Genomic DNA, 27,586 nt, shown 5'->3' on the forward strand with positions numbered 1-27,586 from the left:
TTAATTAAAAAAGCATGGAACTGTCAAATATGCTGTCAAATCAGGATGGACCTCTGACTTCAGATATATGCTGAAACAGAGTGCAAGGCTACTGTACCCATTATCTGCTCTCTGGTGTATAAAAGTAAACCACAGTATAGAGTTATGCTATTAAAGCATGTCTTTATAGGCTACAAAACACATTTATAATGATTAGGAATATGCATTAGAATAATTCATTATTTGTCATACTAACCCATTTAGAAGATTGTCGGCACATGTGGCAAGGTGTATTAGAGATTTCATGATCTGCTACCTTATCAAGGTCACAACATTCTGCTGTACAGTAATGAATGCTACACCTGTTTACAATTTTGGGATAACCTTTTAAAGCAAATTTTCACATTTATCCACTGAAAGAACCCCTACGTACAAGTCTATAATTAGAAATTCTATTTTAACACAAGCAAGACAAATTTAAATTGCATCCTGGTGCTCCAAGCTTTAAGTGCTTGACAAAGCCACGATTGGTTTTGAATAGATGGGGTTTATTACCTTTGCATATATGCTTTTAATTCACTGGCAAATGGAAAATCTTGAGAAAGAGAACTAATACAGAAGCTTACAGAATCAAATTTCACAGAGCAATTTCAGAAGGATGTTCAATTAAGTACACTCAGTTGTTTCCTTTCACTGTATTGACAGTAATTTAAAAATGTGCCATGATATCTGAATTTAGTGTGAAGCTTACAAAAACCCACCACAAAACAAAACACAACACAAGCCTTGTCACACAAATTTATCCCAAGAGTTGGCAGACCTAACATTGCTACCAGGGAGCAAAACACCATTGTGGAAGTCGTCTCTAGACTTTCATTAGCAGGTATCAGAACAATCTAACTCTGAGCAGGATCATGGTGGTAAGATTTATCACAAATTTAATTATGAATTCCTAGATAATATATTACACAGTCTCTTCGTGACTCTTCAAGTCACATCCCTCTATCACACTTCTATACCCATAAAGTGGCATAAAAATGGCTTGCTTAATGGCAAATGTCAGTGCTTTTTTTAAACAGGATACTTGCAAACACATCTCTCTTAAAAAGGTTCAGATTTCATTACGTAACATAAAAAATCAAAAATGAGCTACATCAAGTTTTGAAACATTTTTACATTTGGCTCATACAAGTCCCAGACAGATAACCAGTCACCGAAGGACAACAGAGGGTGATGTAAAGGTGCATAAGATACTGCAGAATTTATGACAGAAAATGTATTACTCAAATTATTCAGTAACTTTGAAGTATTTCCTATGGTGAAGAAGTCGGATCACCCATCTGTACTTAAAAAAGCAAAACATGGAATTTACAATATCAGTCAAAATACAGTATCAATTTACAAACATAGATTGGTACCTAAGACAGATAAGCAGCTTCAATTTAAGAGGGGTTCAGCTCTGAAAAAGATAAACCTGATTTGATGTGGTCCTTGAAAGAGCTTCAAGTAAAAGTTTTTGCAGTAATGCAATTTCCAACTAATCAATATTTTCAGCAACACATCAAATACACATAACTATCATTTTCAGTAAAATTACTGTTTTCTGTATTTAAAGCACTTCTCAGTCTTTGCTTCCTCAGCCTAATTTGTAAAAGGCATAAATAAATTTAACACAGAAATTTCCACAGAGGCAATCTGACTCATCTACACAGTCAGCTTTCTTGCTCACTCACCCCTCACAAGGCTTCTAAGTGTCTGAAATCAAGCTGTAACAGATTTCAACTTATACATTATTGCTGTAAATTCTGCCTGAAAACTGGTTTCCTAGTTATTTAGGGTTTTTCTTCCCCTCTTCTTCAGACAGAAATAACTACTTTTGGAGAACCAGAATAAGCAAAAAATTAGGGATTTTTTCACATATAACATAAAACAAAGCATGTACATAAATGCTTTGAGGTTTTCCTCCTGTAACAAGAAAAATATTTTTCTATTAAACAGCCCTGTTCATGTATTTTTGTTTGTTCATATTGTACTAGATACAATTATAAGTATGCAGGCATCTTTCTTGAATCCTTCACTTACATAAGCAGCATTATTATTTCTCTCTGAGTAGCAGGTGCAGGCTTTAATAAGCGGACATGGTATGGACACATCCCTTATGACAGAAGCCAAGGAAATATTAATACAGAAATCACGCACTTGGGATCATGTCAATAGGATATAAGATTGCAGCCTAGTGGGCATAGCAGGGCAGATAGATACCACCCAAAACCATGATGAGATCAGCTGTAATAGTAGATTATAATTCATAAGGTAACGTGACATTTGCCAGGGTTTTTTTATTATACTTAATAAAACTGTTAAAGAGTTATCCTTCCTATAAAAGCAAAGGAAAGAAAGAAAGGAAAAATATTCTGTAACAGAATTCTGTGTTTGGTTTTTCCCTTGTTGAAATGTAGCCAAGTCTTTTGGCCCCACTTCCTTCATCTAACCTCAACTCTGGTGCAATCAGCAGGAAAGAAAAGCTCACATGTCTTTAAGAAAGAAAGAACAGCCATTAGTCTAATTTGTGACCATCAACAGCACAAGACCACAAACCTTAATTCTCACTACATGTTAATACCAACTGTTGCTACAGAAAAAAATTAATTCTGATGACAACTGTGCATTTCCATATTTTAAAACATTCAGGTTTGTTGCATATACTGACAATTGCATTTGTTAATTGTACATTATTATACAGCACATTCTGTCCTAATAATCTCATTAATTAAATACATTTCTGTTCAATAAAATGAGGAAAAAAAAGGCTAGAAAAGGCTAGAAAAGTGACCTGAAGTGTCTATGACTTCAGACCAATCTGACAAAGAAAAACCCTTTTTTCATCTTCTGAAAGACAGTATTGCTGCAATTTGTTACTATCAAATGTACAAGTCAAAGAGTTTATATGATTAAGACTCCTTTTTCCTCAGTGAAAATTAGTAAAATTTGGATACCAATGTGAAACAAGGAATCTCAGTGCTGTGCATGAGCACTGGAAAGACACTATAATCCTGTTTTATGCTTGAACCAAGTTAATAAAAAATAAAATTTCATGGCCAATTAATACAACCAAACAATGTATGCCATTTAAAATTGTAATAAGACAGTTAAACATTTTCATGGTTTTTTAATAAGGCTCCATTCTGATTAAAAACATTATTTAAGCTAAGGACTTAGATCATTCTGCCTTTCTCAAACTTAAGTTGCATTTATTTTTTTTTCTCTACTTTTGGCATATGAATTCCCAAAATTCCACTTTTCTAAATAACTTGGGAAATTCTAGTGCCATAACTTTACTGTTATAAAGTTCAAGATTATTAAATTATGAAAATAACCTTTTTTTTCCCTACCATTTTTCTCTTCAAGTAAATTCCTGTCTTGGTTCGTAGTTAATTTTTTTGTAAAGGGTAAATGTACTTAAGAAACATGCTTACTACACTGATATTTGCATAGCATGCTGTATTTGTAAAACAAAATAATTAAAACTTGCAAAAGATAAAATTGCTGTGATGACACTTCACTCAAACAATTCATGACTTGGACAGATCTCCCTAGGACTGCATAGCATTGTAGATTAATTCCTGACATGGGTCAGCACTTTAGTATCCTTTTGATACAAATCAAGTGAGTTCTTACACACCACCTCTTGTCCAGTCAACATAATCTCACAAAGTCTAAAACCGGTTACTGACATGACATCAAATGTCATGTCATTTGTCATTTGTCAAATGACAAATCTTGTGCATTTAAGGAAGAAATGGACATATTGTAAAAATGGCAAAATTCAGCTGAGATGTACAGACTTAACATTACTACTGACAGTAATATTTGAAAGACTATGAATAAAGCTGTTGCATTCTTTTTATTTTTAAAGAATTAAAATTACTAAATAGGGTTAGTATCAAGTTGCTCAAATTACAAATATAAAATATTTAATTTGCCTTCCCTAAAGGTCTGGTCACAGTAAATAAAACAGAAATATACATTATCAGGCAAACAAGCAATCAAGCAGAGCACATGTCTTTCATTTGTCAAGGAATAAAAAGAGCTAGTACCCAGAGGCTATAAAAACAAGCATTAGTGACCTACAATACTTAGTTCCTACTTTTTACTTGTTAAATAGTAAATACCAAGCCTGCATTTGCAACCCTTAGAATAGACCTTTCCCATCTACCTAGTATTTTCAATTGGATGTGGGTGGGGAACACGGGGGGGGGGGGGGGGGGAATCATACATATTTTTGCCCACTTTTTCTGCATATTGCTTAAGCTAAAGTACTTCCATTCAAAGAGAATTACAATACAAGCATCCTTCAGTTTGTTTTTTTTTTTTATTATTTTGTTGTTCTACCCACTCATCTACCTCAAGTGAATGGAGTACGCCTACTTTCACACTTTCACATACAGCCTAAACCTTTTTACCAGATAACTCCCTACAGCCATATCATTACTCAGGATACAAGCTGATAACCACAACACATTTTTTCCCCTTTCAACATTTTGCCTTTGTAGACCAAGCAGACCTGCAGAGTCATAAGCAAGCCTCGATCCCTTGTCTAACCAGAGCAGTATTTTACTGCAATTTTGTGGTCAAAGAAACTAATGGACAGTGCATTGGACTAGTTGTCTTTTGCATACAGACCTAAACTGGCATGTTAAAATCCACTGATGAAATAAATCCATCTTCCTTTAGGTATCTGTCAGAGACTGGAAACTGACATTATGCTATCAAAACCTTTTCTTAGCAAAGATTTCAGAAAAAAATCTGCTTCCCAGAAATGCAGAGAAACCACATTACATTATCCTCATCAAATACAAACATTACAATTCTTATTCAAAGAATGTAAACTATAAATTGTTATCACGCTTCCATGTGAACTATATAATCTACTTTAGCTTGAGAGTTTATGAAGCACAAGCCCAGGACATTAATAATACAAAAACATATTCTAAAAATACTTGCAATTAATTAAAGGAAGTTAAAATCTCAAGAATAAACCAAGCATGTAAGTTTTGTTAAGCACTGACAAAAAAAAATGTCATCTTTGACAAATGCTTGAAAAATTAAAAAATTCTTGGAAACTAAGAGTATCATGGCCTGTTTCCATTCTGTGGTCATATTTCCACACCTGTTTTTAGGCTTGATGTTTACTTTAAAACTGTAACAAACAGTAGAGAGAACTGCAGCATGAAGTTCTTATTAGAGGTTTTATTAAAAATTATGAAGGTTTTATTAAAAAAATAGGTTAGCATTTTCCTAACACAGTTCCAGAGAAAAAGAAACTATCTCATTGTACTGACGCATTAAGACTCTATTAGGTGTTTGAACTAGGTTCTCCTCCAATTTTTCAAATGTATAATTTGCAGATGTATAATTGTATTGCTTTTATATTAGAAGCAGCAAGTACAAAAGCAAGCCTGGAATTTTTAACGCACTTCAGAGTCACCCTTTTCTTGGGAGGCTGACTACTTTAGACACTACCCAAGCACAACTGGACCACTGTGTGCCTGAGTAGTGTGCAACATCTGCTCATCCCAACACAACTGAAAAACTCCTTCCTGCTGTGCACACCTTGGTAAATTCAGTCATCTTCCTCTTTTTGTACCATTTATATTTAGCATATCTAAACCTAGTATATAAGTAAAAAGATTACTCCAAGCCAAAAGAAACTATTTAAGACTAAAAGGAAGGAAGATTACTCCAGGAAAAGCATTTCAGGGATACAGAGAGTAAAAATGAAAGATTTTTACTAAAATGGTGCTGACATCTTCCTAAGTCTGTCTTCATTACAATGGCATTTCCTTTAGCAAATACCTGAGGTAGCCATCTAGATGAGGCATGATCAATTAAAAAATAAACAGACCAAGAAAACCAAACTATTGATAAAACTAATTTTGCAAAAGGGAAAAATCAATAGAATTACAAAACCATATTTGCTAAAAATTATGTTTTTTTCAGAAGCCAAATTGGAAAACCAGTTTTTGGAATCTGTATTAAGATCACCTGAAACTATTTCACCATATAGAATGCAAAGATTGTCCTTGCTATTGTTTTTGTCGTGTGGTTTTACTTTATTTTCTTTAATAAGTACAAACTATCCCCCTCATCTTTTTCTGATACATCCTGCTTGTGTCATACGAATGAACTGAAATAAAAGTCACTTTGCATACACAAATGCAACAAAGATATAACAGTGTCGTGGTTTAAACCAAGTCCCCCTACTCCCGGAGAGTTAGGAAGGAGAATCCAAAGAATGTAGCCCCCACGGATTGAGATAAGAACGGTTTAATAGCTAAGGCATAACACAAATCACTACTGCCATTACTACTACAAATAATAACGATACAACCAAAAACAAGTGAAGAGAATACAACACCTCACCAGCCACCGACCCATAACTCACTCCACCCTGCCTGGCCGAGCACTGTGTGCTCCCTCCTCCATTTTCCTCTAGAGCTCCATCCCTCCAGCTCTCTCTTTCCCAGTATCCATCCTGGGCATCACGTGCTATGGTATGGAATACCGCATTGTCTAGCCTGGGTCAGGTGTCCTGTCTCTCCTTCCTCCGGGCCTCCCCTCCTCCACCTGGCTGGAAAAAACCTTGAACAAAAACACCCTCAAAACATGCTCAAACATGACAAACAGTTATAGCTGAGAGCTTAGAAGACATTATAAATAACATGGTTTGAAGCCAATTTAAACATTAACTGCCTTTTGGTAAGAAAGAGGGCTTCTCTCAAATGCTGATATCTTTTTTTTCCCCTTCTGCAGAGAAAGCAAATTATTTGCATTTGTAATTACTTGATGAACACAGAGAATATTGATATAAAGGGCACTTCAAGTCTGTACCAGAGATCTTTCCAAATTTTAACACTTTTGAAATTGTCATATAGTATTTCTATCTATTCCAGTAGTAGTGTAAACAAACCAAAAAATATATCAAAAGTGCATGTATTTAAGTATTCCTTTACTTTAAAAAATACTCATTAAAAAGTGTGTTTATCTGCACAGCTGTAACATAATTAATAAAAGGATGCAGTGCTCATACAACATAAGGGCTTACACACAGAACATAAGCATCTACACAGAACATCATGTTTTGAAAGATGCGAGCATAATGACATGTCAAGAGGAAAAGCTGAGAGTAGACAGAATTATATACAACAGGTTTCTTAAGTAGGTTTTTACTTGGAATCATTCTTATTAGACTGTATTTTACTGTGTAAGTCAAAATAGTATGAGAATAGAACACCATCATAATGTCAACTCTCAGAGAAGGCAGAGGAAAAAAGGCACATAGTACTTACTGATTCTGAACTGAGCGAACCAGAAACAAACCCATGTAATTGCAATAGCTAAACCACTGCTAGTGAATTAATCTGATTATTCACTAAAGTCTATTAGAAGCCAGGAGATACTTTCACTGAAGATGTATCATCACAGAGAAAGTCTATCCATCTCTGCCAAGCATCCAACAAAGTTTACTATCAGTTCATGCCCTACATGCTAGACAAAAGACTAGGTTTATTAACCAATAAGATGAATACTTAAGATTATGGGTTCACTCTTCAGCAAAGTGAAAAAGGTGAATCAATGCATCCTTCAATTACTGTATTAGTTAAATACTGCTTTTAAACACTGTCAACTATTTTTAAATACTGTCAAACAATACCTGTTTTTATTTTAATCACTGATTTTATCACTCATTTTTGACCAAGTTAAAAAATGAACACCTAGCAAAATAAAATCTCAATAAATCCTGAGAATACTTGCTAAAAAGGGAAACCTGTAAATCTCATTCTTGCTTAAATTGTTGTAAAATGTATTCTAAGTCAAACATTTAAAAACCTTAGGAAGTTTTTAGATAACCATAAAGACCATTAAGCATAGTGGCAGAACTTAAGAACCAAAAGGAACACTTACAACATCAGAAGGGAAAAGTTTCAACACTTTATCCAAAGGATTGACAGATGTAATAAAGAAAAAATGTATGAAGCAGAAGCAATGTTGTCATTCCATGGTAGTCAACTCATGAATGATGTTGCTAGAAGCTTGAACAGTTAACACAGGCTTGTTGTCTTTGAGCGAAGTACATTGGTTTTGGTTTTTAACGAAAGGCTTAGTAACTCCTCTTTCTAAAAGTAGCAGACAACCACAGAGTAAAGTTTTATCTATCAGCAAAGCTGCTGAAATCAAGACACTACTCATGTGATAACAAACCCTTCAATAGTGTCGAACTGTGACTTGTTGAGAAAAACGATCTGAAATCTCGTGACACTTCCTTGCTCAAGACAAAATCTGTGGAAAAGAATTTTGTTCCACAAGTTTGGATGAAAAAATAACAGAATAGGTAGCTACATGTGCAGTCACAGAAGTATTTTTCCATAAACAGAAAAAACATATGTGTGTGTGTATGTATGTATGCCTCCTGCACCTGTACAACACAAAATAGTTACCACTCCTTGGTATCAAAATCCTTAATTTTGTAAAAGGCATTGGCTCACTTGGCAGAGAAATTTGAAATATGACACTAACATGGTTACAGTTAGTATAGACTTTAAATAAAAGGTGCAAGTAAAACCTTAAATGTAACAGTCTTGATATTGTAAACATTAAAAGTGCTCAATTTACAATTGAGTGAATAATTGCCTGGTTGAAATTGCAAGAACCAGAGCCTCTGGATGGAAAGATGGACTTGGGCTTGCACATTAGAACTACTGGAAGAGTAGCAATTTTTGCTTTTATCCGGTACTGAAAAGCAACAAGGAAAACATGGACTTATCAGGTATTAAGTGGGGGCTACACGGAGGAACTTCTACCTAGACATGGTTTCCATAAGTTGATTAGGAGTCACTAACGCTAAAACTTTATATTTGGTTTTTTCCTCTGCTGCTCACTTAGACTGGATCTATACCACAAATTTTTACAGAAGTCTGGTTCCTAACCAGAGACGGACCTAGTAGGATGGACACCCTCCATCCTTTCTGACCTAACTGTTGAAAAAAACAGGTACTACAACTGCATGTTTCAATGCAGCACTCAACAAGTAAACAAGATACACATGTGCATTCTGAAAGTGAAGAAAATGAACATTATCATCCTACTGCACAGACTGTACATGACTTATTGTTTTTAATAGTGAAAAGATGGGAACTCATAGTCCCAAGAAAGTACAGACCAAGAATATCTGAGTGACAACACTGATTCATTAAACTGAAAAAAAAGAATGACAAAAAAAGGCAAGAGAAATAGTGGCAAACCACTACAAAACATACCTTCATCCATTTAAACCTACTCCCAGTACTGGGATCATTGCTTTTTTGTACAGCTTTATTCATGTGTTGATTTGGGTGCCTACCACCTCTGCTGTAAAAAGAACTAAAAAAAAAAAAAGAAACTAAACTTACCTGGAGAGCTGTAAAGCAACTTCCAATCTGTTAAAGCTACTCAGGGAAAGGATTTTTGTTATTAAAACCACAGTCAACTAAACCCTTCAATCAAGTTTCATTTATGTTAGGTATAAACACTTAATAAACTAGCTCTTTTAAATAATATGACTACATTAGCTGCTTCTGCCAAATATATATCGCATCCTAATTAGTGAAACTTTAACTCAGAACATCGCATTGCCATCACCATTACCATGTTCTAAACTGGCTGCCTTTTGACTTTATTAGCATTTAGTAGCTCTTTCAATTTATCCTTTCTTCACCTACTTACAAGAGTTCCAAATGGATCTGCTTTGCTACAACCCAGTCATTCATTGTCACAGAAAGCCTCCTTCTGTTCCCAACTGTAACAGCATTTGTTTAGAGTGAGCAGTCCTCAACTTTAAAGCCTTGCCTCTAAGCTATACTTGCAATCCTAGACTAGAAATACTTGGTTTTACCCCTTCCTAGACAACCACATTATTTTCCATACTCTGCTTTTTTTAACCAAGCACTTTGGTGAAGTTTCCTGGTACCACACTGTTTTATGTTAGACAGAAGCTAAACATAAGAAAGCCACCATCGTCTATGCCAAACTCAAGACTGCATCTCTCCTACATGGCACAGGTTTTTGTTACAGATATAAGAAAAACATGTAGAGATACAGATTTTGATCAAAGCAAAGAGAGAAGGCAGACAGCTTCCATCTCAGCTCACACTACCTGTTATGGACAGTCACATTTAATGCCTGCATGTGCTATGGCTCCTGGAGCTTCTGCAAGAGTTTTATGGCTCTTCTCATCATTCAAATGCCAAACGGGCACTGGAAACAGATTTTTTCATACTTGCAGATGTAGTAATGTAACACAGGTCACTGCAAGGAGAATCCAGAGGCAGTTTCAGATTTATAACTTGCATTAACTCATTTAACTTAGCAAAAGCTGAGTTCTGCTAAAGTTGACATCTCTTCCAAGAAAGCTCACAGAGCTGGCAGAAGCACACTGTTTGTATGCTGTGGAGAATGAGCTGTTTATTTTGTATTAGTTGCAGTACTGGTGCCAGCTTCAAGACACAGGCATGATCTAAACTGCCTAAGGAATACAGGTATACATGAGATTTAACAGACATATATTTACTACTTCTTACTGAAATTGAAAAGCTCCGAAGAAGCATCAACAGTGGAAATAATCCTTGCATTTATGCAAGCCTTGTTTTCATGGGAACACATTTTCCAACCTATCAAAGAAACCCTTCTATAAGTCTGTATTTTACCATAGATATTTCAAAGAAATTGCCTCAAGCTGTCACATTAAAAAGTACTGGCATGCTCTCCTAACATTTTTATATATATATATACCTATATACATACATACCTCTATGTGTGTACACAAGCACAGGTCTTCAAGCTTTAGTTCCTGAAACAATTAATTGGAGTCTCCCACTTCAATTCCTCATGAATTAAAGCATTAATACACTGTACACACAGGGGTTGGGTTTTTTTTTTTCCAAATTTGGTATGAAATCACAGCATGAAAAGATCTGCACTGTACGGTCAGCATATTTTAACCAGAAACATGAACTCTATCAGCATATTCCAGTATCCATTCAGTATTTGTCCTGGCTACAATGACTGCAGACCAAAAGTGGAAACTACTGCATGTTTACCTTCCACAGATATTCAGCTTTGGAGTCAAAGAACTGACTTGAAAAAGAAAGTCTAGCATTCAAAGATAGTCCCTTGAGCTCTTTTGAGGATTTCTGATAATCCACACGTTTATTTGCAAGACTTTCCCAATGAACGGCAAAAAAAACCCCAAAATGGCAAATCACAGACTATAAAGTTGAAAGACCAAAAGGCAACTTTCCTCAAAAATGCACTGAGTTGGAATGAAAGCCCTCAACAATTAACATAAACTGTGATTAAGTTCTTGACAAGATGAAATGTTTCTTACTCACTAATCATTTGCCTGCTAGGAGGTACAAGCAGACTTGGAACAATGGCTAGCATTTTCCACGTGATGTGCACAAGCAATATAGCACATTCACTCTTCTACTACCACACCATCTGCCCTTGCTGTGGAAGTCCCTGCACTAACGAGGAACAGTCCCTTCACATAGAAAAAGACAATTTTTATACTGCAACATCATATTTAGAACAACAAAGTTTTCCAATAGCAACAGGATTATGCATGCCAGTCAGAAGGTTAACAGGTGAAAATAGCCAAAGACTACACTGACCCAGTAGTACTAACCAACTGCAAACTGGTGATGAATTTACATTGTGATAAAGCCTCAAAAATGGTAAATGTAATCCTGAGCTGCAGTAGTGAATCTGAACATTGAGTGGCACTGTAGAAGTTAACACATCAGTTCCTATAGATGGCACCATACCTAATTCAGATCACACATTAAAACAAACAAACAAACAAACTAGGCTGAGGCAAATGAAAGGAAGGGTGATTAAGACAACAAGAGCAATAGAAAGCATGGATTCTTGTACCTCACCAATTTAAGGTCTGTAGCGCTTATCAACAAGGATGAAAGAGATGAAATGAGCTTTCTAAAGTAAATAGCAACAAAAATAAAACCTTCATAGTAGAGCAAATGGCTGCATATTTGCCTCAAATAAGTTAAAATGTTAAAAGCATAAGTAAGTGCAATAGCAACTGCATTTTTGTAAGAGTATTCCAGTGTTACTCACAGGTAAGTGGAAAACACTAATACTTTAGATGAAGCTCAATACACTTATAAAAAGAAAGTGTGGAAGATATCTTAAATATCTTCTTAGAGTACATGAATGAATGGAAACATCAACCTGTTAAATACAATAGTGTTATTGGTTTGCTATCTGTACAGATGAGCAGATGCCAAAAACTCTACTGGACATCTCTCATTACTATGTATTTATCCTCACAGAATAAAGAATAACAATTATATTATAAAACACACAATTTTTTTCTTGAACTGTTAAATAACAGAGCAAGACTGTATGATTCTACCCATGTACTAGTCATTAAATCTTCTCTTCGCATGTAAGTACTTAACCAGCAACCCTTTTTGTTACCTATGTACATGATCCTAATGAATGTGATATAAATGAAAAGTTCCTTCATTAGTACAAGGTAGTATCTAGTATGCAGAGAAAGACTTTGACCAAGCTGATTAATCATGGCTACACAGAAATAATTACATAAAAATCAACAAGAAAAGTACAAATACCTTCCTCCCCAAACTCAGGACGCCACGTTTTAGTTTCTTTCAAGTTCGAAAGAGCACAAAGTGTACCTACGTTGCAGGCCACAAGGGTATTAAAACTGGTAAAATAATCAGCTATTTTGTTTTCACTGGCCACTCCACAGAATTATGGCAGACACTCCAAACAAATCTTTTCAATTACCATTTCCAGCAAAACCACTAGGTTTCCAAATCATGCTTAGCAATGGAAAATTTAATACTATTTACCAAAATTATGTGCCTAGTACTAAACATTTCTATTAGTGACACCAAAGTTCTTTTAAGCTGAGATGAGCAGGAACTTCCTGCATTTCTGGACTCACCTGCAGGAATGCTAGTGCTGAAGCATATTTTCAGACACCAAAATGGGCATCACCAATGTTGAAAATATGAAAAATTTGAGAGCTGATCTCTAATCAAGTCAATAACCTACGCTCAGGAATGCATTATAACATGGTTGTTCCAAGGGACTCATTTAGATCTTTTTCTCTTCTGAATTAATGAACTTTTATCAGTATTTTATCTACAGCGTACACAGCTAAGGGAAATCTTATTCAGACCAGGGCGGGAGCCCAAGTGCCTTCTCATCCTTCAGTGCACTAGCACAACACAGTCAGTAGGTGAATAGCTTAGAAGATATCTGGCATGTCTTAATATAAAGCAAACAACTTTGTAACACTGGATACTCCCACGTAGGTGAGGGTCCTACAATCCCAGATAGGACTAGGAACTACAATTGTTAATAATGAGCATCAGTCTCTAGAAACAGCTAGGAACAAGCTAAGTAACATAAGTTTAACGGTCATCATGATTATTCATGATTATTTGCTCAAAATAAGGCAAAAAGACAAATGGCAATACACTGCATTATTCTTAAAAATATATATACACACATACATATACAAATCGACGCACACATATAGAGGTAAGCACCACATCCTATTTCAAAGCAAAAAGTCATGACAGAAGTTTTATTTGTGAGGATGCAGCTCCCAGTCATGAGCAGTTGATTGGTAGTATTTGCCTGCTAACACACCAAACTCAACAAAGGTATGTTAGTCTGCTACTCCAACCTACCTTCTTCCAGTATTCCCCTGCTTCTAGCATTATGTGCAGCTAAAACAATAAACCTGCTGCTGTTCAGAACATTTTTCTGATGAAGAATTCAGAAATTAACTAGCCCAGGCTGGACTGGGCTAGTTAATAAGCATACTGAAGAAACAAGAGCAGACCTTACTCATTCAAGGTTCTCTGCCCTATAGAAGACCACATGTCTCTTACATCTCTCTCCCGTGACAGAGTTGTCACCTTCAAGTATACATTCCAACAGCACAGTGTGGATAAAAATTTAAGAACACACCCTGAAGGCAGGTTTATTCTTGGATTTAGTACAGTAAAAAATAAGGCTAACATTTGGAAGAGGGAAGCATGCACCAACTTACTGTGGCCAGGATGAAAGAATGCTCAATGCACAGTTTTGGTACAGAATTCCTTCTTTCAGGTACAAACGATAGTATTTTTTTTGCAAAGATGTAACAGACACTTTCTACAACTCTAAGCAAACCTCAAGCATCAAATGCCATAAAAGACATACACTTACATGACCATCTTGGATACAGTAATACTATATTTCCCAATATTACTACAGCCAAGTATTAAGACAGTTTTTACTGTTTGACACTATTTTCTATTAGTTAGCTACCCTCATTTAGGTGCAGTTATTTCCACATAACACATGAAGAAAAATATGTTCAATGACAAAAATTCAGAGTAGAAGGAAAGAAGAATCCAAAATAACAACTGCTTTCATTCATTCCAGGAAATCAGACTGATACCAAACAATTTATTTTAAAACAAAAGTTAAAAGTACCAATAGCACATAACAAAATTGTTTCATTTGCTGAGTTAAGCACTTTTCTAAAAGCTTTTATTTTTTTCCCTAAAAGCTACCTCTCTTCTAGTCAAACTCCCTGACTTCTAGAACCGAGACTCTTGCATTAAGAGTCCAAAATTTTGTCCCAAAGTGATAAAAAGTGACAGAAAAAGTCACTGTGATTCATCATGATCAACAACAGGAAGCTGTGCAATCCTGCCATGATATGAGCTGGTCCTCAAGATAGAAGACCCCTTTGGTAATGCAAAATTATTATAGTAATAGCTGCAGCTATAGTCGGTAGCTAGCAAAAAGCTTTCAAGGAAACTCAAAAAGCTATGTTAAATAGAAGCTGGAAGCCAAAATACACAAATATACAGAAAGGAAGGATACAGATGTAACTATAAAGAGAAATTAAGAGTAAATTGAAATCTAAAATCTTAGTCTTTACAATAGACAAGCTTTACAGTAGACAGACTGCAATAAATACCTAGAAGCGAAGCTTAACAGCTCCAAAGTACCTTCACTTATGCCCCTGGGAATCTGGTTATCAACTAGGCACAACTTTAAAATATATGCAGACATACATACAAATGCACATTTCTATGCACAGAGATTTACAATGTATACCTCATGTAGTCCTTAACACCACTGATACTTGCACTGCATTGCAGCCATGTATGCAAGTAAAGAAATGCTGCATTTTTTACTGCATCTGCTTTCACACCATGAGGAGCTCATTCACACACTGCACTCAGAAAAGGCCTCATGAGCAAACACCTGCCTGACACCAGCAAATGCAGAACCAAATGGAGCGTAATCCCCAATGATTAAATTATCATCCTTCAGATATTAATTTATCCTTGAATGGTTATGAAAAGAAAAATAAAGAAAGAAACAACAAGCAAAAAATGTAGGGACTCAGATGCACTCTAGAGCAATCTTAAGAATACAAAATCATTCAAACTACCAAGTGTACAAAAAAACAAGGCAGAAAATGACAATCCTACATTCAAATTATTAAAAGGCATACTTCCAAGTTTCTAAAACAAGTATTTTGTCACAAACTAAAAATGTAAAAACAAAAGAAAAAGCAAGCTGTCCAGTCAGTATCTCAGGTTTTTATCTTCAGTATTCCAATTGCTTGGTTAAACCAGCACATTCCAGAATACACTTATTTTAGGCACTATTTTTGTTTAAGTGTTCAGAAAAATTGGTTTACTAAAGGTAAAACTTCAACCAATGTGGAAAATGACTGTGGAAAATGTGTCTTGAAAGCACTAAATAAAGAATAACCACAATCAAATCTGTACACATGAAAGAAAAATCAATTTCAGAATACCTAGGAAAGACAAAATCTTGCAAATAAAGATAAATCTGGGAATATCTATAGAAACAAATGCTTCCCATGCTGTTTGGTTTACTTGATTTTAAGATAAAGTACAGTTTCACGGTAAAAAGTAAAAGCATCAGAGTTTCATTGTGCTGTGTTTCAAGGATTCACTTAAAACACTGAATCCACTGTTGGCCCTAAAGAGGCAAGTTCCTCATCTGTAGATTTTTCTTAAAATCAAGCTCAGTCCTTGTATAATGTGATAGGCACTATCAAGAGTGATGATGTGATGGTTTTAAATGAGACAACTGTTACAACAGCTGTGCAACAATTTCATTGCCTCATGTTGAATGCCATTTTTAAACACAGTTGAACAGATAAGTCTTCTGCAGTAGACTTCTATGGAAATATCACCTCTGAAATACCAGTTGCACAGAAGTCTTAAGAAAACATTTCTAATAAAATGACAGCAAACATGAGAAAAAAGTTGAACTTAGCTTAGGTTTAAATTTCCATAGATGTTGAGATATGGTTCAGAATACCCATAGGCACAACTAAGGGTACATTTTTAATCAATTAAGAACTTATCCTAATGCTTTTCTTTTCCTTGTCTGTGGGATGCTCTGGTAATTCAAACAAGTTTATTCTTAAAGAGGAAAACCTTTGAAATATTTGTGTTAAGAACATACAAACATTCAAAACAGCCTAGAAAGCTGTTAGCTAGCCCACATAGTTTTGCACATAAATAGCTGCTGGCATCTTAGAAGAAAACATATTAAAGAAAGGTGTACCCATGCTTTCTTCACATCCTAGACATTTAAACACACTCTGAGAGTCCTCAAGCACTTTGGTTAATTCAGCACCAGAAGTCAGAATTATACAGCTGTTAAACTCCAAACAGGCATAAGCAGGATGGGGGGACAGCAAGAAAGACAGAACACCTAACCTGCAAAGACAGAAACCCGAGAGAAGTTAACTCTCCACTAGCCTGAGGAACAGCCCCCTTGGCTCCACAGCTAAAATGCAATCATACAGTGGACCAGAGCTGCGGGCTTGCATGCGCTCACACGCACCTCCACGGTAGCTCTGGAAACATCATCTCAATCCTTCACAATAAAGACCCCAGACAGGTATCTCCAACACCTACATGGATTTCTACTCTATTTATATAACTATCTCAGGAAGTTGCCCAGAACCAAAGCCTAATTGGGGATGGGTACTGCTGCTTCAAGACTGATCATTCCAATACCCAAATGAGCAACATACCATCTTATCCTTATGAAAAGCAAATACACCTCTAATGCTTCTGTCTGGTGTAGTGTTCAACTCAAAGTTGAGCTGTGATCCACGAACATCTTCACCAAGGATGGAAAGACAAAGCCTCAAATGAAAAATTAAGATGCATCAGTAGGGACAACTAACATTAAAAAGGAAATTATAAAGTATTTTTAGAGGAAGCCAGAAGATGGCTCGCACAAGTTCCAGCACCTCCAGAAAAAGTCACAGTATCAGCACACTGCAAATGGAACTTTTCTGAGCATGCATATTGAGGCACATAGGCATTTTCCAATATATTTCCTGTAATATTTACTGCAAGAATAATTGAGCAACCTGGTCTACTGGAATGTGGCCCTGCCCATGGCATGCGGGCTGGAACTAAGGTCCTTTCCTTAATAGGATATTAACAAAACCCAAGATATCAGACAGCTGTATTATTAAAAAAAGGTTATAGTAATGAGACTGTATTCTGTAGTTGTCATAAAACTCTGTAAAAGAAGAAAAAAAAAAGGGAAATAAGATACAATCATTAATATTAATTCCTTGTATGTATAAAGTACAGTATGTTCTTTCAATATTAACATACACATTACTAAAAGGTCAAAAGTATATAGGGTGCTTTGCATGAATGTAGTTTTTCACGTTTAATATAAACATAACTGGCATTGGACTTGATCATTATGGTTCCCGTCTAACTTGAGATATTTTATGATTTTATGACATTTTTTCCCACAGAAAGGCAAAAAAAGCTACAAAAAGAAATGCTTTACAAACTTACCATTAGAATAAATGTCCCAAATACACTGATGACTGCTCTTTAAATCCCTTAATACAGCTGGTTTTCATTTTCTGAAGAAAAACCTTCTCTGCTAGTCAGTGCTTTATACTCTGATAATGTTTGGTTTCTGTTTGAATTGTTATAGCCACTTAATTCATGCACTGCATTTTATTTTGTTCTCCTATGGAAATACACTATTTGATTTGATATAAACTTATGTTACAAATTACAAAATGGTCTTCAGAAACCAGAAACATAATAAATAAAAAAGGAGGGATTGGGGCAGGGAATAAAGCAATCGGCTTTTTTCTTTCCAAACTGTCCTCTATAGTCAAGTCGCTCCTAAACAGCTAAGTAAGGAACCACACAGCACTTAATGTTTTTATTTACTGTTTTTTTTTCCAAAGAATAAAACACACATGAGCCAATAAAATCAAGCTAATCTCTTCATTCATTTAAAGAAAAATAACTCAAGGCTTCAAAATTAGTGGAAGCGAGAGTGCTAGCTTGAAATATGGATTCTGAAAGTGCAAAAGCAAAAGGCCCTTTTTAATCTGCACTTTTACAAATTTGGGGAAGCAGAAGTTGTTAAGACCTAACAAAACCAAAAAAGCTTTTTACAGAGATATTTTAGACAAATTTGTCAGGTTTATTACACTTAATAATTACAGAATCATCAAAACTGAAGGATAAATTAAAATATAGTTGAAAAATATACCAGAAGAAGGATGGATCTTCTGTAGAAAGAAAATGATCAAACAAAATTGCAATGCTTCTAGCAAATACTTCAACACAGAATACTAGAATCATTAAAAGGTTTGAATTGTAAGGGATCTTAAAGATCATCTAGTTCCAACCCCCCTGCCATGGGCAGCGAGAACTTCCATTACACCTGGTTGCTCAAAGCCCCATTGTTGTGGTTTAAACCAAGTCCCCCAACTCCTGGAGAGTTAGGAAGGAGAATCCAAGGAATGTAGCCCCCACGGATTGAGATAAGAACGGTTTAATAGCTAAGGCATAACACAATGATAATAATACAGCCAATAACAAGTGACAAGAATACAACACCCCACCAGCCACCGACCCATAACTCACTCCACCCTGCCCGGCCGAGCACCGCGTGCTCCCTCCTCCATTTTTCTCCAGAGCTCTACCCCTCCAGCTCTCCCTTTCCCAGTATGCATCCTGGGCATCACGTGCTATGGTATGGAATACCTCATTGGCTAGCCTGGGTCAGGTGTCCTGTCTCTCCTTCCTTCGGGCCTCCCCTCCTCCACCTGGCTGGAAAAAACCTTGAACAAAAACAACCTCAAAACATGCTCAAACCATGACACCCATTCAGCTTGTCCTTGAATACTGCCAGGGATGGGAAAGCCACTAGTTCCCTGGGCAACCTGTGCCAGTGCTTCACCACCCTCATGGTAAAGAACTTCTTCCTAATCTAGATCTACCCTCTTTCAGCTTAAAGCCATTCCTCCTTGTCCTGTCACTACATGCACTTGCAAGAAGCCCCTCTCCACATTTCTTGCAGGGCTCCTTTAGGCACTAGAGCTGCTCTAAGGTCTCTCTGAAGCCTTCTCTTCTCCAGGCCGGAAAAGCCAAAGTCTCTTACCCTGTCTTCATAGGAAAGATGCTCCAGGACTCTCATCATCTTTGTGGCCTCCTCAGGACTCACTTGAATAGGTCCACATCTGTCTTGTGTTGGGGCCCTAGACCTGAGCACAGCACTGTAGGTGGCATCTCACTATAGCCAAGTTAAGAGGGGCTCAATCACCTCCCTCAATCTGCCGGTCATGCTGCTTTTGATGCATCCCAGGGTATGGTTAGCCTTCTGGGCTGTGAGAGCACACTGAAGCTAGCCCTTGTTCAGCTTCTTGTCAACCAATAACCGGAAGTCCTTCCTGAAAGGCTGCTCTCAATCCAGCCTCTGTTCATTGTGTATTTGTGCTTGGGATTGCCCCTGCCCAGGTGCAGGACCTTGCACTTGGCCTTGCTTAACTGTGAGGTTCACACTGGCCCATCTCTCAAGCCTGTCAAGGCTCCTCTGGATGGCATCCATGTAGCAAAGAAATGTACTAGATTTAGGCTGCTGTTGCTTCCAGCCAGTTTGGATGTAAGATGTTGCCAAGAAGGGCAGTTTGACACTGTCCTACCCTTCATTCCTTGCTGAACACGACCACCTCTTCTTTCTCCTAATGTTCGTGCACTGCTATGAGTACTGATTCAACTGAAAAAAACGCTTTTGTTCTGGGTTAGGTTTCAAGTGGATCCCACCTCTGCTCCAGCTCACCACAGGGCTGCACATGTCCTGCAGAAAAGGACAGCAACTGAAAGGAGCAGCCACCCTTCAGTAGAAGCCCACATTTGTGTCAGTTTAGAGGAACTGTTAAATTGCAGACTGCGGGCAGGTTTTTGTCTCCTCCATTCTGCACAAATGCACTAAACTCCCTGTTACTAGATTCACTCTGTTTGCAATTCAATGACTAATTCTCTATCTAAAGTAGAGGAGCTCCATCAGCAGAGACAGAAGACTCATCACCTCAGCCGTAAACCATTTGGTATGTGAGAGAACCAGCCTTTAGTCCTGGCTTCCAATCTGGCAGAACAAGAACTAACTCTAGAAGACCCAAAACACAAGAGCAGCTCACGGCAGGCTTGTACCCCTCTTCTGGTTTTATTCTTTCTGACAAAAAAAAAAAATGTTGAAGTTGTAACTCTTTCCTTGCCAGCAAGCATATTATGCATATTATGCATTAAGCTACCTTCAGGCTACAGAATAAACCCTGAAAGGCTGCCAGTCTTACACCAGTTAAGCCACCCAGCAGAGATCAAGCATTTCTCTTGAACTCTGATTTCTCATTCTTCCCAAAAAGAGGCCTCCCAATGCAGTTCTTAGAAATCAAGTAAAAAACGATGCAACAGTAATTCAACTCTTCTAGGGCTTTTCTACTTCTATGAATTTTAATGGAGTTTTTACAGTTTTTATTACAGTCTTCAGCAACACAGGCTAAACACAAATTATGCATTTTCCCCAAAGCAATGAAGTTCATAAAAACCTTGAAGCTCAACAGGACTTGATTTAATACATACGACAAGACGACTTCAGGACAAAAGTACAACTGGCTATGCAGAAAGCCCCAGCCCCAGGTTTTGCACGCATGAATCTGAGAGAACAATTCACCTCCCGGCACACACAGAGTGTTGCTGATCTATGGCAGGAATGGAAGTGCAACAGTTCCAGTGCCCTAGGGAAAGCCACCTTTGTCACCCACTAATTTACCAAACTGCAACAGTCCATTCTGTTCACCTGCAGTATCAGACTGCTTGCAACTATCAGCTGAACAACACAAACTGTGTCATAGCATGAATGCATTTTCTCCTTCTCTTGGGACACCCTATGTTGCTGTTTCCCTCTCACACAGCTTTAATGCCAGGATATCATCCTAAGCAGATTTTTCTTAATCATCTGCATCTTGTGGATCATCTCCTGTAACAGCAACAGAGTTGAAGATTCTTCTGACAGAGGCAAATACTAGTCGCAAATGTAGGAGCTGTCATTGCAATAACCACACGTTTTTCTTTTTTTCGTTATTTATTATATAGAACTAGGGCCTTCAAGAGGAACTGACAGACAAGACTGGTGTTACTCTATTCCAGATCACATAAAAACACGCATTTTTTCCAAAAGTTCATGTTTTCAGGCCCTAATCCTACCACAAAAAGCTGAGCTTCTGGACAGTCATATAACTCAGTCTCTGAAATTGAAGTAAACATATTTTTTCACTCTGTCCTACTTACGCTCAGTGTCTGGAGCCAAAAATTTACTCACATTTACAATCAATTATAACCATGGCTATAATGTTATCTATTATCAGTTTTCTTCCCTTCCCAGATGTCTTCCCAAGAAGACAAATAAGAAAAACAAACCAAAAGCCCCCTCCAAGATACAACTGTCAAGGAATAATCATAATTCTGCTATCTGATACAGATCAGCAGTCATCACATGCCCATAAGGATTTGAAAACAACCTTGTACAGACATAGTCCAAACACATCAGAGTGTAAGACTAAGCTGCCAACGTAGCACATGGTCTGGAAGTCTGATTAAGAACCACTAGTCCTACACTGATAGCCATCTGCACAACAAATGCCTTCTCTGCTCTATCAATGCAACAGATATATTACTTCACACTGACATTTACAACATTTATTGAAACAGTCTCTAAAAGCACTCTTGTATTGTCAAGTAAGGGATAAGACTTCCTCCTTTAAGATTTCCACCCAGTTAGTACCAACTATTAAATATTTGTTTCACCTGTTTACATGCACTGTCACCTACCAAACCCATTTTTAAAATGGCCACCTTTACCCAGGCCATTCACAGAAACACTAATCCACCAAATTAATAATTTTTTCTGTCTTTTTGTCATTAATAGCACATAACCTCGTTCCGTGGCCCATTGAAATGGTTTTTCCTTTATAATGAGGGAGTGCCACAAGGGCAACCATATATTAATATTAAAGAACAGGTTAAAATAACTTAAATCATATGCATCATATTAGCTGTCACCCATTACCCTTTCTGGCAGTTGCATGATTGGTTTATTTTTAGCTATGTGCCAGTAGCCACAACACTTCCAGAGAAAAAAGCCTGAATTATAGTTCTGGCATTGCAAAAAAAAATTCTGGGTAATGCAACATACCCTTATTACTTTAGAAAATTCAATTACTGAATGAAGTATTTTGCTCCTAAAATTCAGCATAGGGAGACCTGGTATGCTTCTTGTGTCTATGATATACTTCTAACACTGTTTTTCATAGTGCAGAACAGTGTTAAAATGTATTACAGACTCATACAGTGTAACAAATTTCATTTCTGTAAAAGATTAAAAAACTCACAACCCCTACTTCTGCTTTTGCAGGAATCAATGCCATTAAAATATGTCTGGGTAATTAAGAAAATACAATTTTTCTTCAAATACCATAAAATAGTTCAACAACCTGCAATAAACAGATATGCTGCATGCTTATCCAAAATCAAGTTTTTACACAGATCCAACCTGAAGAGCATAAGTGAAATGAAGCAGCATCCTGTCAAGGATCTAATGCAGAAATCTTCGAGATAGTGCTTTAGAAACTTTCAGAGTGACAACATTTACATGATTACACTTACTTATGGCTGCAGCAATTGTCACCAACAAAAACTGGAAGACAAGTTTGAAATAAATATGCTTACGGCAACATGTTGTGAATGCTTTCCTCTCTTTTTTCCTTACAGTCTGCAGTTTAAGGCATTAAAACACAATCATCATGGAAAGAGATTGCATATATACCTACTTATGCTGCAAGATAACTCTAAACAAACAGCACATTGCAACTTAGTCACTTACCTCATACGACCAAACACACTGAGTTCCTCCAAACCTTCTGACACACCTGCCCACCTCCACGTCCTCATGAGTGGTGTACATTTCTCGAAGGCATTCACCTATATGTGGCACCATCCTCCTGAGAACCTCACGGCTGAAGATCATTCCTGGCCCTCCCATGCAGAAATTCTCTCCAGGCTCCAACCCGAGTTTTCCAAGTTCTTCGATGTTACCCAGACCAGTCTGTCCCAAATACAGAGGTTTACTGCTGTTCAGTGAGCGAAGAAACTCCTCCAATTTCTCACCTGAAAAAGAGACAAGATGACTAATATTTCTCTGCTTAGTCTGCCGACTCTTTTCGTCTGCCTCAAGCTTTTTTTTAGAAATGTAACAGGCACCTGGGACTATTACAGGGAATGGGTTTCAAAGCAGTAACCTGCACCTAACAGAAAATATCCTGGACAAGTTTACCTTTAACAGATTTTTTTAATGAATTAACATTACAGTGACATTTTCAATCAGTCAAAGGCCAGAAAACGATCAACCCTTAATTTTGTTAGTAAACAGTGTTCTGTTCAACCACTACCGATGGAAAGCACTCCCTCGCTATTTTAGAACTCTCCCTCACCCTCTAAAGTAGGACAACTTGCCAGTATAGTTCCAGGCTGGGAGGAAGGGGAGGGAAGGGAAAGTGACAGTTATTATTTTAATAGGATTAATTTTTTAAAAGACCAGAGCAAATCTAAATTGTTTGATAAATGTGTTTGATTACAGAGTAACTGTCGGAACAAGCTCTTTCCAATGTATTCCCAGTGCTACAATGTCTATACACCTTTCCTGAAAACCCCTTACCTATTTAAGAAAATGTGATTTCAGATTTACTTGGAAGTAAAAGTTTCCAGATAGGTTTAACTTGGAACATTGGAACCAATTAAAGACAGATCATTACAAATTCGAAATGAGACGAAAGAAACCACTGACAACTTTTATGTCTGCAACTGAGTATTTACACATATATACATGTGCAAATATTTCACAGATTAATGACAGCTAACAAGCAAACAGCCCACTAAACAACCAAAACACAATTAAGTTACATGTACGGAACTATACAGCTGCCTCAGGTTAACTTTCAACAGTGCTTTCAACAACGTAAGCACGTTCACAGCCTAGGCTTGTGCTTACAGCTTTAGCTTCATTCCCTCCTAGAGCAGGACACTGCACTAGCAACAGCAGCAGCAAGCATAAACCAAAAGCAGGCTGGTTGTGGAACATGGGGCATCCTAACGGTGCTATTAAAACTCGCGCGGAAACAGGGCTAGTGCTTAGGTTAGTGCCACAAGCTTCAAACAACAGGGTTAGTGCCACAAGCTTCAAAGGGGAACAGCAGCTTTACATGTAGCGTTCACAGTTTGCTCAGTGCCAGTGATGCCGTGGCGAACCTTAAACAGTGCTGAAAACATCATTTCCAAGCAGCAGCGAACCGAACCATGGAGGGGGCTGCCCTGCCGGAGCGGGACGCGCCCGGACGGCGGTGTGAGGCGGGACTGCCGACCGCGGAGGGGCGCAGGGCCGCCATCTCCCGCAGCTCCCTGTCCATGCCCAGCACCGCCGGGGCGTGCCAGACCCTGTCCTCCGGCCCCGGCAGCACCGCACCTGGAGGGGCCGCTCCGGTAGCCAGCGCGGAGGCCGCAGCCGCGGGACTCAGCGCCCACATCGGGACCGCTCACTGTGCCCGCCGCGGTACAGCCCGCTGGCTCCTCTCTACAACGCGCCCGGCCCCGCGAGGGCACCTCGGGGTTCCCACTAGGACCTCAGCTCCTGGACGGCACTACAAGGCTCTCTCCGCCGCATGGGAGCTGGAAGCAAAAGGCGCCGGGGCAGCGGTGAGTCGAGGTATCCCTTGCGTGTCGTCCTTCGACACCGGGAGCGAACGACTGTCCACACCCTCCGTCGAACCCTGCGGGCACCCAGGCCTCTGGCTCCCTCCCGCCCACCGGCGGGGCGCGCCCCGGTCACCTTTAATGTAGACGTCGTCGTCCGCCCGCATGAACCACTCGTACTTGTCCAGATAGTGATCGTGCATGTACTTGATCATCATGAAGGATTTCTTCTGCGGCGGGTAGGAGTCGTCCACTCCAGGCAGGGCAACGACGGGCAGCTGGGGCAGCTCGGGGGGCGCGGCGGAGCCCTGGCTGGAGAAGAACTCCACGCGCCCCGGCACGGAGCGCGCCCACGTCCGCTGCGCGGCCACTGCCCGGCTGCCCAAGTATTTCTGGGCCGTCATGACCCCCACGTAGAGGAAGTTGCGGGGCTTGGCACAGCCAGGGGAGCCCCCCCAGTCCCCGCTCCCGTTGTGGCTGCCGCCGGGCCGGCTGCCCCGCTTCTCGCCGCCTTCCTCCTCCTCCTCCGGCTCTCCTTCCCCGCCAGCGGCGGGGCTGGAGACCGCTCCGTCCGCCGCCAGCTGCAGCTCCCAGGGGCTCCTGAAACTCGTGCCGCCCTGCACAGCCGCTGCCTCCGGTGGCGCCTGCTGCCCGACAGCCGCGCCCCCGACCGCCCCTGGCCCCGCCGAGCGGCCGTAGTAAGAGCAGAGGCTGGAGGCGCGCCTCTTCTTCTCGGTCAGCTCGGCCACTTTGGGGGCGATGAGCCAGGAGGCGGCGGTGAAGCCCAGCACCAGCCCCAGCACCACGCTCAGCCAGGGTCTCCGGGACCGCGCTGCCATGGCGCGGACGGGGCGGTTCCCGGAGAGCCGCTGCCTCCCGCTGGAGGCGACCCCGTCCCGCGGCGGCCCCGGGCGCGGCGGCTCCCGGCGCTGTTCCCTGCCCCGCCTCGGCGGCCCGGGCGGCTGCGCGGCGCCCGAGTCAAACTTCTGCGGAAGGGAAGGCGGCGGCGAGGACGCCTGAGCTCTAGCGGCGGCCCCTCCGCTCCGCTGATACCTTGTCACCGCGGTGGCTGGTCCCTCCCCGCCCCTCCCACCGCTCAGCCTCCTCCACACGGCAGCGGCTGCCACGGGTTCTCTTTCTCTGCTCCGCTGGCTTCCTCCGCGGCTGCCGAGCGCCTCACCCCGGAGGGCACAGCCGCCGGCAACCGAGCTGCGCCGGGGAAGTGGCGGCCGCCGCCGTCGCTCCGGAAGGAAACGATTTTTTTAGGAGCTGATCGAGATTCCCCCGCGCCACGGCCTCGCCAACCACCCCGTTCTCGGCGGCCTCCGGCGCCCCCTCCATCGATCGCGGCCGGGCGCCCGCTGGTCCGTGAGGGGACGGTGTGCCCAGCAGCGCCGCTCAGATCCGGGAGCGCACCCCTGCGCCCTGATCCCATTGGGAACTTCACGAAGCGAGGAACGCGTCTGCGGCCGCAGCTTCACATCGCCCGTGGGCGGCCACAGAACACTAGGTAGGACAGTCCTGCCTTGGTTTCTCAGCAGGTCAGGGTGGTCAGGTAAAGGCAGACCGGGGATGTAGTTTCAGGAGGAGGGAAGCCGCCTGCTCGGCCCCTGCTCTACCCTCTGCTGTCCGGCTCGAAGAGTTGACAACTTTCCAGGCAACTTACAGCTCTTCCTGACCATGCCTTTTCCTGTGGCATGGATTCTCACAGCCTGAGGATGATATTGTTGTTATCATCCTCATTATTATCATCATTACTATCATTATCGTTGTTGTTATTATTATTGTCGTCGTTGTCACAATCATCATCATTACAAACTCCAAGATGCTGGACGATTGCCTCATCTTGCTGACGTCAGGATGACTGCATTGTCCACAGCCCAGGATGACTGACAGCAGGAATCAAACTTCCAGGCTTCTGCCCATAGGAACAGCTTTATTTCCAAAATTTAAGATCTACCTCATATCCTCCATACTTATTTGCATCCCTAATTTAATTATGCAAGATGTTCATCTCCCACAAAAGCCCCAAATTCTTCCTGACACCCATTTGTCATTTCACTGAAATACATCCAAGTTGCTGAAGATCCAGTAGTGTATGTTTAGTTATTTGTCAGCAAAACCAACTGGTTTTGTAGCTAAGTCTGTGGGATTGTCTAGCACTTCTTGTGACTACCAATTGTCACACATATGTCAAGGTGAGAGGAGTAGTATAGAAGCTGGTATTGTATGGTGCTAATGAAAGTAAGTGAATACTGAGAGAAGAATTTCAAGCCTTTTTCCAAAAACACAAAGTATTTTGCCTACCTAACAAAGAAATAAAATATATTCTGCATAGTCTTTACCTATGAAGAAGTCACTTATTGAAGTAACTTTTGTTTTTTCCTTGT

At 39.6% G+C, this 27,586-nt stretch overlaps 1 protein-coding gene across 1 annotated transcript in view; it reads right to left on the reverse strand.

Annotated features, from left to right (window-relative positions):
- Positions 1 to 26,035, reverse strand: part of CHSY3 (chondroitin sulfate synthase 3) — a 142,933-nt gene extending 116,898 nt beyond the window's left edge. The window contains exons 1-2 of the mRNA XM_013130551.3: positions 25,333 to 26,035; positions 23,335 to 23,618 (exon numbers count right to left, since the gene is read on the reverse strand). Of these exons, the coding sequence (XP_012986005.2) occupies positions 23,335 to 23,618; positions 25,333 to 26,035 (987 nt within the window). The remainder of the gene's footprint in view (positions 1 to 23,334; positions 23,619 to 25,332) is intronic.
- Positions 26,036 to 27,586: the final 1,551 nt, after the last annotated feature.

This window comes from Melopsittacus undulatus, chromosome Z (assembly GCF_012275295.1).
Source record: "Melopsittacus undulatus isolate bMelUnd1 chromosome Z, bMelUnd1.mat.Z, whole genome shotgun sequence".
In the NCBI taxonomy this organism is placed as follows: Eukaryota; Metazoa; Chordata; class Aves; order Psittaciformes; family Psittaculidae; genus Melopsittacus; species Melopsittacus undulatus.